Source organism: Erythrolamprus reginae, chromosome 7 (genome assembly GCF_031021105.1).
Source record: "Erythrolamprus reginae isolate rEryReg1 chromosome 7, rEryReg1.hap1, whole genome shotgun sequence".
NCBI lineage: Eukaryota > Metazoa > Chordata > Lepidosauria > Squamata > Dipsadidae > Erythrolamprus > Erythrolamprus reginae.
In genome coordinates this window covers 7,983,844-7,997,013 of record NC_091956.1, presented here as the reverse complement: position 1 = coordinate 7,997,013, position 13,170 = coordinate 7,983,844, and the positions used below count along the sequence as shown (strand labels likewise).

At 40.4% G+C, this 13,170-nt stretch overlaps 1 protein-coding gene across 1 annotated transcript in view; it reads right to left on the bottom strand.

The window, feature by feature from the left end:
• The window catches only part of FRAS1 (Fraser extracellular matrix complex subunit 1), a 214,211-nt gene that overhangs the window by 114,063 nt on the left and 86,978 nt on the right, over positions 1-13,170 (bottom strand). The window contains exons 22-24 of the mRNA XM_070756926.1: positions 8,747-8,925; positions 2,243-2,359; positions 277-391 (exon numbers count right to left, since the gene is read on the bottom strand). Coding sequence (XP_070613027.1) covers positions 277-391; positions 2,243-2,359; positions 8,747-8,925 — 411 coding nt within the window. The remainder of the gene's footprint in view (positions 1-276; positions 392-2,242; positions 2,360-8,746; positions 8,926-13,170) is intronic.

The window sequence follows — 13,170 nt, the reverse complement described above, 5'->3', positions numbered from 1 at the left end:
TCTAGGAATCTCCTGGGAGGAAACAGGGCCTCTACCTTCCCTGTGGTTTCTCCAATCGCACACATTATTTGCTTTTACATTGATTCCTATGGGGAAAACTGCTTCTTCTTACAGACTTTTCTATTTAAGAACCTGGTCATGGAACGAATTAAGTTCGTAAGTAGAGCTGCCACTGTATTTTCAGTAGCCTTCAACAGATCTTCTCTACTGCCTAGTTACCAGCCTACCAGTCTCAGTTGTAAAAAGAATCACATAGAAATATATATATCATCTTGCCTTGATTTGGAGGCAATGGTACAGTGATGTTATACATGATTTCTTCACTTGGGGTTTGCGAGTTGACAAAGGACAGTTGATGGGGTTGAATAGGTGTCACACGATCTTCTAATGCCTGAAAGACAGATATTTAGTTAGATAAATGTGTACTTAATGTAAACCATCTTGACTTTTATGACTACCTTTGCCCTATAGATGGCGCTGGTCCATTTGCATTGCAGTTGTATTGGAAGCACCAATGCCATTCTGGGTTGAATGGGTCAAAAGGTGAGATTACTGTTGCCTGCGGGATGCCCAGTTGGGGCCACTTTTCATGTTCCCGGCAGGAGCTGGAGCAAAGGATGGGAGCTCACCCCTCCCCACGGCTGCACTTGAACGTGGGTTTGTTGCTTGTCAATTCAGTGTCCTAACCACACGACCTCTGATGCTCTTCAGCTGGTCCATTAACTATACAAAGCTTGCATAATCCATTATATTATGTCGGTACAACACAGCAAACGAGATCACTATTTTGTATTTCATCACCAGTCGAGTGCTATTATTATTATTATTGTTGTTGTTATTGTTGTTGTTGTTGCTGTTATTGTTGTTGTTATTATTATTATTATTATTATTATTATTATTACTATTACTACTACTACTACTACTATTACTACTACTACTTCCGTAATTAGATTTATGTGCCGCCCCTATCCGAGGACTCGGGGCAGCTTACAACATTTAAAAAAAGATAGTATACATCGACATACAGTTAATTTAAAAGTTACATTTTAAAAAGTTACATTTAAAAACTAAAGAACCCATTAAAATACACACCTATCCATTCAAACAAATTCATTATACATTCATTGGACAATATGCATGCTGTTTGTATAATTCTCTAATAAAAGCATATGATTAGTTTTATATATTTTATTTATTTATTTATTTATGATTGATTGATTGATTGATTGATTAGATTTGTATGCCGCCCCTCTCCGCAGGCTCGGGGCGGCTAGCAATAATAAAACAGCATATAATAATAATCCAATACTAAAAACAGTTAAAAACCCATTATTATAAAAACCAAACATACATACAGATATACCATGCATAAAATTGCAAAGGCCTAGAGGGAAAGAGTATCTCAATTCCCCCATGCCTGGTGGCAGAGGTGGGCTTTAAGCAGCTTACGAAAGGCAAGGAGGGTGGGGGCAATTCTGATCTCTGGGGGAGTTGGTTCCAGATGGCCGGGGCCGCCACAGAGAAGGCTCTTCCCCTGGGTCCTGCCAAGCGGGATCTTGTTTAGATTTCCCACATGCTGTAATTTTGTCTTTTTGTGTTGTAAGGAACCTTAAATTTACGGAGAAGGGTGGAAGTCCAATTAATCAATCAATCAATCAATCAATCTATTAATTAATTAATATGAATCATAGAATCCAAAGAGTTGGGAAGGGACTTCCAGGGTCATCGGGTCCAACCCCCTGCTCAATGCAGGATACATTAAACCAACCCAGAAAGATGACTGTCCGGTCTCTGTTTGAAGACCTCCAGTGCAGGTCCTGTGGCAAACTGGTCCACCGGTTTATCACCCTTAACTAGTCCACCGGTTTATCACCCTTACGGTTAGAAAGTTTTTTCTGCTATCTCATCTAAATCTACTCCCTTGTAGTTTCATTCCATTGTTTCTAGTCCTTCCATGTGCTAATGAGAACAATGCTGATCCCTCTGCTCTGTGACAGCCCTTCAGATATTTGTAGACAGTTATCAAGTCTTCTCTCAGTCTTCTCCTTTGCAGACTAAACATCCCTAGATCCTTTAACCATTCTTCATAGGATGTGGTTTCAGTACCACTGACCATCCTTGTAAACTCTCCTTTGAACTTGCTCTAGTTTATCAGTGTCCTTTTTAAGTGGTGCTACACTGTTATCAATGACCTCCCAATAAAGAAACATGCATTCTTGGAGAAGTGTAATTATGGACTTACCGTCATGTGAAAAGAAGATCTGGCGGAGGACACAGGTGATGCCAGGTGAGGCGGTAAGATGGCAATGTTGAACAGGTGGGTTTCAAGATGGCTCTGTGGAAAACCTGTGCCGGAGACCTGTAAATAAAACATTAATTACACAAAGGAAACAGAGATTTTTGTGCATCATCATGACAGATAGGTTCATAATAGTATCTTCGGAGAGGGGCGGCATACAAACCTAATAAATTGATTTGAATTGAATTGAAATGCAATGCATGGCTAATAAGTAAATAAATAAATAAACACCACCGTAGTACAACCCACAGCGGCAATGCCACCGATCCCCTGAGTCAATAGAAGATTGCAACTGCATTCAAGGAGAATCAACTAACGATGTTTTATAGGTGGCATTTATCATCAGAAAGACTTTTGAAAATGTTTCCACTATGCTGGAAGTTTAAAAAAGAAAAAGGCACATTCTATCATCAATGGTGGACGTCTTTACAGGCAAAAAATTATTGGAATAAGATAACAGAATGGCTAAAAGAAATAACAAAGGAAGAATTTGGGAAAAAAACACAGAATTATATCTATTGGGCATTTTCAACAAAAAAGTGAAAAAAAGAGGTAAGATATTTAGTCATTCACATATTAACAGCTGCCAGGATAGCATATGCCCAGCCGTGGAAAACAGATAAAACACCAGAAGAAAGTACAATAATAATTAAAAAATGCTAGACTGTGTAGAGATGGATAGGATGTGTTGTGGTTAGCTCTGGCCCTGCTCCTGCCCCAAGAACTGTGGATGTGAGGAGATATCCACATGCTGCAGGCCTGTTTTGCCCCCGGTGGAATCTGATGATGAAAGCTCCTCTGACCAAGAAGACATGAGTGACAGGGAGGAGGAGAGTGTGGCAGACAGCTCAGAAGGAGATCAATTATCTAGCTCCTCCTTGGATTCAGAACAAGAGTTAATGATACAGCCACACATGCGGAGAGCGATGCATAGGCAACAACAACTGAGAGATTATTATCAAAGAAAATGAGGCCACCTGTGGTTGGGTGGGGCTGTGGTAATTAGTGAGACTGCTATAAATAGCAGCCTGTGGGTTTGGCCATTGTGCAGGATTATCTGATTGTTGTGTTTCCTGACTGCTTTACTGACTTTGACCTTTTGTGTGCTGATTTTTCCCTGCTTTGAAACTAACCCAGAGCAAAATGTGTTTCACTTTGTGAAAGAAAAAGGACTGTGAATTGCCTCACAGCTGCAAGCTAAGTATCACAGAACTGATAAGGGACTTGTACAAATTGCCAATTTGTTTGGAGACAAGTGCTCTTTGCTATACAAAAAGAGTGCTCTGTTTATTTGCATTTTCGGTATAAAGAACATTGTTTTGCATTTTCAAACGTGTGTGTGTCTGAAATTGTATCTGTGCATTTTTTGGGAGGATTCTACCAGAGAGCTCGACAGAATAGGATGTCTAAAAAATGAGAGGGAAAAGAAGATATGGAGTATTATAAGAAATGGGGAAATTTTTACTATTGTCTAAAGATAAGAACAATGGAAAAATAATTAAAATTCAAGCAAAGCAACACGTCAAATGAAAGAACATCTAGTGACAAGGGAAAATTCTCTGATTGAACATTCAAAAAAAGAAGTGGGGAAACTTTTATTCCCCAAATGTTGTACTTATATGTTTCGTCGGGTTCTTTTAAATTTAAATTATTGTTGTGGTTGGCTCTGGCCCAGCTCCTACCCCAGGGAATGTGGAGGTGGATGCAGGGGAAACTTCAACATGACACAGGCCTGTGTTATTGCCGACAGAGTCAGTTCAGAGTTTAGTTTCCTCGGACGAAGAAGAAGGTGGGAGTGACTCGGCAGAGGGGGGCTTGGCACACAGCCAAGGCACTCAATCTCCCTTATCTTCCATTGATTCGGATGAAGACGTTTTGGACCCACGCAAGCGCAGAATTATGCGTAGAAGAGACCAAGTAAGGACATATTACAGGAGATAAGAGCGGCCACCTGTGTTTGGGTGGGGCTCCAGTAATTAGGGCTGCTGCTATAAATAGCAGCGTGTGGGTTTGGCCGTTGTGGAAGAGTATCTGATTGCAGTTCATCAGGAATCCTATGTTGCTGTTTTCTGGACTTTGTTGATTTTTCACGCCATTGAAAACAAAGCAGAGCAATGTGTGTGTGTGTGTGTGTGTGTGTGTCTCACTTCGTTGGAAGAAGAAGGGGTGTGAAGTTTCTTCACAGCTGCTAGCTAAGTACTTAATGACTGCTTAAGGGAAATTGTACAGACTACCATGGAAACATAGAAGACTGACAGAAAAAGACCTCATGGTCCATCTAGTCTGCCCTTATACTATTTCCTGTATTTTATCTTACAATGGATATATGTTTATCCCAGGCATGTTTAAATTCAGTTACTGTGGATTTACCAACCACGTCTGCTGGAAGTTTGTTCCAAGGATCTACTACTCTTTCAGTAAAATAATATTTTCTCATGTGGCCTTTGATCTTTCCCTCAACTAACTTCAGATTGTGTCCCCTTGTTCTTGTGTTCACTTTCCTATTAAAAACACTTCCCTCCTGGACCTTATTTAACCCTTTGACATATTTAAATGTTTCGATCATGTCCCCCCCTTTTCCTTCTGTCCTCCAGACTATACAGATTGAGTTCATTAAGTCTTTTCTACCCGGTTGTTTTGGGACGAGTGCTCTTTGCAATACAAAAAGAGTACTTAGTTTATTTTGAATTTTGTGATAAAGAACATTGTTTTGCATTTTCAGACGTGTGTGTGTGTGTCAGAAATTTGTACCCTTGAATTTTCAGGAGGCTCCTACCAGAGAGCCCGGCAGAACAATTATTATTTTATTTTATTCTATTGTTATGTTAAACTTATTGTAGCGTTTGTTTATGTCATTTTGTTGTTTGGTTTATCTATGTAAAAAAAACATTAAAATAAAATAAAAAAAGAAGAAGATTGCAGAAGGGCCGCCCCAAAGAAAGTCAGAGAAATCAATAAATAGCAACGCGGAGACACCATCCTCTTACGTGAAGTGAAAGAAACGTAGCATGGACTATTTCCTCACTCAAAAGAGAAACAAAGAGATATCAATCTATACAATTTTACAGAGCGCCGTCAAAGTTTGGTCAAGCGAACCCTTGAGGGGAAAGTCAATGGAAAAGGGAAGTAAATGACAGATCTGTGACTGAGCTTGGGGGAGATCTATCCTGCGAGCGGTCGCTTGGAAAACGTCGTCCCCAGAATACTGATTTTTAAAAAATCATCCATCTGCATTCTCTCCCCGGTCACTAGCCATTCATCTGGGGCTTGGCAGATAGGTTGTTGTTTTGTGATACACACAGCTTCACTCCAACTCACCCCCTCCACAAACACACCAAGAACACACACAAAAGTTTAACTACATAATTATTTCCGCACTTGCAATATACTGTATTTTTCGGAGTATAAGATGCCCCTTTCTCCCCACTAAAAGAGGGTGAAAATGTCGCCTGGCGGAACCCAGGGGAAGAGCCGTCTCTGTGGCGGCCCCGGCCCTCTGGAACCAACTCCCCCCAGAGATTAGAACTGCCCCCACCCTCCTTGCCTTTCGTAAACAACTTAAAACCCACCTCTGCCGCCAGGCATGGGGGAACTGAGATCCTCTTTCCCCCTAGGCCTTTACAATTCTATGCATGGTGTGTATGTATGTATGTTTGGTTTTTATATTAATTGATTTTTAATCATCAATACCAAATTATTATTGTACACTGTTTTATTGTCGCTGTTAGCCGCCCCAAGTCTCTGGAGAGGGGCGGCATACAAATCCAATCAATCAATCAATCAATAAATAATAAATAATAAATAATAAATAATAAATAATAAATAATAAATAATAAATAATAAATAATAAATAATAAATAATAAATAATAAATAATAAATAATAAATAATAAATAATAAATAATAAATAATAAATAATAAATAATAAATAATAAATAATAAATAATAAATAATAAATAATAAATAATAAATAATAAATAATAAATAATAAATAATAAATAATAAATAATAAATAATAAATAATAAATAATAAATAATAAATAAATATAAAAATAAATAAAAATAAATAAAAATAAATAAAAATAAATAAAAATAAATAAAAATAAATAAAAATAAAAATAAATAAATAAATAAATAAATACATGTGTCTTATGCATTGAATCTAGCAATTTTTGCTGTCCCGAAGACACCCCCCCCTGCCTGCAGAGAGCACCTGAGCATAAGAACCTAAGAAGAGCCCTGCTGAATAAGGCCAAACACCATCGAGTCCAGCTTTCCCAAATATGCCTATGGTACTCCAACACTCCGCAGTCTGCATTGGTTGCCGATCAGTTTCCGGTCGCAATTCAAAGTGTCGGTCATTACCTGTAAAGCCCTTAATGGCACCGGACCAGGGTATTATTAGATTTGTTATGAACTGTTTTATTGTGTTGTGAGCCGCCCCGAGTCTACCGAGAGAGGATGCATACAAATCTAATAAACAAATAAATAAATCTACGAGACCGCCTTCTGCCGCACGAATCCCAGCGACCGGTTAGGTCCCACAGAGTTGGTCTCCTCCGGGTCCCGTCAACTAAACAATGTCATTTGGCGGGACCCAGGGGAAGAGCCTTCTCTGTGGCGGCTCCAACCTTCTGGAATCAGCTCCCTCCAGAGATTAGAACTGCCCCCACCCTCCTTGCCTTTCGGAAACTTCTTAAAACCCACCTCTGCCGTCAAGCATGGGGGAACTGAAACATCTCCCCCTGCCTATGTAGTTTTTTGTGTATGATATGACTTTATGTATGTTTTTTATATATTGGGGTTTCTTGTTTTTTAGACTTTTAAAATGTATTATTGTTATTTTAGATTCCAACTATTAGATTTGTTATTATATATTGTTTTTATCATTGCTGTAAGCCGCCCCGAGTCTACAGGGAGGGGCGGCATACAAATCTAATAAATAATGATAATAATAATAATAATAATAATAATAATAATAATAATAATAATAAATAATAATTTTGCGTCACACAGTGGCCCACCAATTGTCCATGGAGACTTTGAGCAGAAAGAGAAGGCAAGACTCTCCCTTTCCCTTGACCCCCAACAAATGGTACCCAAGGGAATCCTGCCTGTCTCAACCAACATAGAGGCGGCAAATGGACATCCATTTCAATAACCACTGATACACTTGGCATCCATGAATATGTCTAATCCTGCCTTGAAGCTCTCCAGGCTGACAGCTGTCATGACCTCTTCTGGAAGGGAATTCCATAAACCAAGGACCCTCTGGGTGAAGAAATATTTCCCTTGATTTGTCCTCGCTTTCTTACCTCTGAGCTTTAGGGAGGGCCCCCTCCTCCTAGTATTGTGTGATAGAGAAAAGAATTTTTCTCTTTCCACCTTTTCTATCCCATGCATGATTTTATACACTTCAATCAAGTCACCCCTTAAACGCCGTCTTTCAAGGCTGAAGAGACCAAGGCGTTGCAACCTGGTATCATAAGGGAGGGGCTCTTGGGTGCTGGGGGAAGGCGAAAATGCCAAATTTTTGCAAAAAAATGGGTGAAAATGGCCCATTTTTTACAAATATTAGAAACATAGAAACATAGAAGACTGATGGCAGAAAAAGACCTCATGATCCATCTGGTCTGCCCTTATACTATTTTTTTTATTTTATCTTAGGATGGATCTATGTTTATCCCAGGCATGTTTAAATTCAGTTACTGTGGATTTCCCCTCCAAATTACCCCATCTAGCATGACTGGAGGAGGAATTCTGGGAGTTGAAGTCCACTAGTCTTAAAGCTGTCATGTTTGAAGTTTGTAAGAAGTGTACATGGTTGTAAAAAGTATACATATATACTGCCGTGTCAGTGATTCACACCGGTATTCAAAGTGTGGCCTTATAAAGTGGTACAGTGTTCCCTCGATTTTCGTGGGGGATGCGTTCCGAGACCGCCCGCGAAAGTCGAATTTCCGCAAAGTAGAGATGCGGAAGTAAATACACCATTTTTGGCTATGAACAGTGTCACAAGCCTTCCCTTAACACTTGAAACCCCTAAATTACCATTTCCCATTCCCTCAACAACCATTTACTCACCCTTATTACTGGTACTCACCATTGAATAAGACACTTAGTGATCCTGATATTTATAAACATAATTATTTATTAACAATAATTATTTTTTTTGTTATTTATTTGCAAAAATTATTAGTTTGGTGATGACGTATGACATCATCGGGTGGGAAAAACCATGGTATAGAAAAAAACCCGTGAAGTATTTTTTAATTAATATTTTTTGAAAAACCGTGGTATAGGCGATTCGCGAAGTTTGAAGCTGCGAAAATCGAGGGGATACTGTATTAACACTTCACATGATCTTTTTGTTCTAAAAATTTCTTTGATCTAAAATTTTTACCCTAGAATTAAAGCACCTGTTATACTTAATGATGGTGTAACGTACCTGGAAGCGGAATGAGTCCGTCTCTGTCTCGGCTCCAGAGTGCCTGTACCAAATGACACCTTCGTTGATGTCCTCTTGGGTGAACGTGGTTGTTGGGGTGGCTCTACCTCCACTGGCCAAAGGCTGCCATCTTAATCCAGAATCATCGGCGGGCATGGGAACCAGAAACACCACTTCACCTAGGAAAGCGCAGAGAAAGAGACAGGAGGACACTTTGAGGAAGTGAAAGTTAGGAGTTTTCAAGATTTAGCTTTTTCTCAGCACAGTGGTACCTCTACTTACAAACTTAATTCATTCTGTGACCAGGTTCTTAAGTAGAAAAGTTTGTAAGAAGAAGCCATTTTTCCCATAGGAATCAATGTAAAAGCAAATAATGCGTGTGATTGGGGGTGGAGGCCCTGTCTCCTCCCAGGAGATTCCTAGAGAGGCCCCATGGAGGTTTCTCCCCACCTTTTCTGGCCCTGTTTCCTCCCAGGAGATTCCTAGAGAGGCCCCATGGAGGCTTCTCCCCAACTTTTTTGCCCCTGTTTCCTCCCAGGAGATTCCTAGAGAGGCCCTACAGAGGCTTCTCCCTACCTTTTCCGGCCCTGTTTCCTCCCAGGAGATTCCTAGAGAGGCCCCATGGAGGCTTCTCCCCAACTTTTTTGCCCCTGTTTCCTCCCAGGAGATTCCTAGAGAGGCCCCATGGAGGCTTCTCCCTGCCTTTTCTGGCCCTGTTTCCTCCCAGGAGATTCCTAGAGAGGCCCCACGGAGGCTTCTCCCCACCTTTTCCGGTTACAGTTTCGAAGGCTTGGGTTTGTAAGTAGAAAATGGTTCTTGAGAAGAGGCAAAAAAAATCTTGAACGCCAGTTTCTCATCTAGAAAAGTTTGTAAGTAGAGGCATTCTTAGATAGAGGTACATTCCACTGCAAATCTCCCAGAAGAAGAATCCAATGCATCTTAGGATCTTTATAAAACCTGGAAGTTTTTGGAGACATATGGACCACTCTCAACAGTCATTTGGATCAAAATAGCAGCCACAGCGGGCTTCAGTATTCACGTCCCTGCTTCCAGAAGTCCTCTTGGCTAAAATAGGATACAGTCATTCCTACCTTTAATCTGTTTTGACACTGGAGTTACAGATTCTATTACCCTAACAGTCTGGATATGGCTGTTTTGTCTCTATTATTGGTGCTCTTGACAAATCTGATCCCGAAGGGGCCTAATACCGAACGCCTAAATTATGCAGAATGCATACATCTCAATTAAATAACCTCACACACCAAGCTGATCTGTCAAATAATTAATAACTCTTCCTCTTTATGTTTCTCTCCAACTTTCACTCATGCAGCAACCACTAAATAGTGTTTTAAAGGTTTAAAGAATGACTGAGTCTGAGCAATAAATATTGAGGGCTGGTTCCACGCAATTACTAACGCTCGGTTCCTAGTCGAGGGACCCCCGACAACAGAACCTCAAGTTATAGTCAAGGCATCTTGGAAAGGAATGAAGGAAATTCCCAGCTCTAATTATTGATTATTATGAATTGCATTCAATTATTATGAATTACATTCATTAAGATGGAATTTCTTGGACTTGTTTGAACCTCTTTTTCCCACAATGCAAAACTAAAAGGCTAATTGCCTTCATTCTACGTAAGTCTAGTATTGCAATACATGTACAGTAGTCCTTACAATGGTCATTCTCTTATGCTTATAACAATCATTAAATGTTGTACCTTGTGAACGTATATTTTATGTACACTGAGAACATATGCACCAAAAGTGCTAAAGCCCATTGCAACAATATCGCCAAAAAGGCTTCTAGAGTTGTTAACCTGATCCTACGTAGCTTCTGCTCTGGCAATCTCACACTACTCACCAGAGCTTACAAAACCTTTGCCAGACCCATCCTTGAATACAGCTCATCTGTCTGGAACCCATACCACATCTCGGACATCAACACCCTTGAAAATGTCCAAAGATACTTCACCAGAAGAGCCGTTCACTCCTCTTATCGAAACAGAATACTCTACGAAAATAGACTAACAATCCTGGATCTAGAAAGCTTAGAACTACGATGCGTAAAACACAATTTAAGTATTGCCCACAAGATCATATGGTGCAACGTCCTGCCTGTCAATGACTACTTCAGCTTCAACCGCAACAACACAAGAGCACGCAACAGATTCAAACTTAATATTAATTGCTCCAAACTTGACTGTAAAAAATATGACTTTAGCAATCGAGTTGTCGAAGCGTGGAACTCATTACCAGACTCAGTAGTGTCAACCCCTAATCCTGAGAGTCTCAAAATGGGTGAACAGTGTGGCCAGGCGGTAGGGAAAGCAAGTAGAATGCTTGGCTGCATAGCTAGAGGTATAACAAGCAGGAAGAGGGAGATTGTGATCCCACTATATAGAGTGCTGGTGAGACCACATTTGGAACACTGTGTTCAGTTCTGGAGACCTCACCTACAAAAAGATATTGACAAAATTGAACGGGTCCAAAGACGGGCTACAAGAATGGTGGAAGGTTTTAAGCATAAAACGTATCAGGAAAGACTTCATGAACTCAATCTGTATAGTCTGGAGGACAGAAGGGAAAGGGGGGACATGATCGAAACATTTAAATATGTGAAAGGGTTAAATAAGGTTCAGGAGGGAAGCGTTTTTAATAGGAAAGTGAACACAAGAACAAGGGGGCACAATCTGAGGTTAGGTTGGGGGAAAGATCAGAAGCAACATGAGAAAATATTATTTCACCGAAAGAGTAGTAGATGCTTGGAACAAACTTCCAGCAGATGTGGTTGGTCAATCCACAGAAACTGAATTTAAACATATCTGGGATAAACATATTGATTGATTGATTGATTGATTGATTGATTGATTGATTGATTGGATTTGTATGCCGCCCCTCTCCGCAGACTCTGGGCGGCTAACAACAGTAATAAAACAGCATATAATAATAATCCAATACTAAAAACAGTTAAAAACCCATTATTATAAAAACCAAACATACATACAGATATACCATGCATAAAATTGTAAAGGCCTAGGGGGAAAGAGTATCTCAATTCCCCCATGCCTGGCGTCAGAGGTGGGTTTTAAGCAGCTTACGAAAGGCAAGGAGGGTGGGGGCAATTCTAATCTCTATCCATCCTAAGATAAAATACAGGAAGTAGTATAAGGGCAGACTAGATGGACCAGGAGATCTTTTTCTGCCGTCAATCTTCTATGTTTCTATGTTTCTAACATATATCCATCCTAAGATAAAATACAGGAAATAATATAAGGGCAGACTAGATGGACCACGAGGTCTTTTTCTGCCGTCAATCTTCTATGTTTCTATGTTTCTACCTCTATTCCCCCACTCTATCCATCAGCACCATTGTAACAACACTGAATCTTCCAAATTTGGCCTCAGTCAGGCCAGTTTCAGAGTTGACAGCAGTAGAGTCTGTACTTAAATCACAATCTCCCTTTACACACTGCAGCAACCGTATGGCTCAAATTCCCACACAGTCTTCCCAGCTTTTTTTATAAGCCTTGAATGGATCTCCTGGGAATGGCCAAGTCATTTTCAGTCTTCATTTCCTTGACCGAGGCTGTTAAAACAGTCTGGGGGCCGATCTTAGCATTAAGTGGGATCCTGGATGCAACTTTTTTCTTTCCGCCAACGCTTCATGCGGATCTGTCGGTGCTATTGCCCAACGTCTAGGCTTTAAAGCTGATTTGAGACTGAGGATGGGTAAGCTGCGCGGAAGCAATCTCATTCCAGCACCTGCCTTATGGAGAAGCCAAAGGCAATTCTTTCTCTTTATGGGAAGGATTCCAGTGCAGAGAGAACTACAGTACAGCCACCCATTATTTATAAGATTAGCTATTAACATCAGACCAATGATCAAGAAGTAAACAATACCCCAATCGGGGAACCGTCAAACAAGTAAACCCGATGCAACAACATCGCCAAAAAGGATCTATATAATAATAATTAATAATAATAATTTATTGGATTTGTATGCCACCCCTCTCCGTAGACTCGGGGCGGCTAACAACAATGATAAAAACAGCATGTGACAATCCAATGATAAAACAGCTAAAAACCCTTATTTATAAAAACCAAACGTACACACAAACATACCATGCATAAATTGTAATGGCCTAGGGGGAAGGAATATCTCAACTCCCCCATGCCTGGCGGTATAAATGAGTCGTGAGTACTTTACGAAAGACAGGGAGGGTGGGGGCAATTCTAATCTCTGGGGGGAGTTGGTTCCAGAGGGCCGGGGCCGCCACAGAGAAGGCTTTTCCCCTGGGGCCCACCAAACAACATTGTTTAGTCGACGGGACCCGGAGAAGGCCAACTCTGTGGGACCTTATCGGTTGCTGGGATTCATGCGGTAGCAGGTGGTTCCAGAGGTAATCTGGTCCAATGCCATGTAGG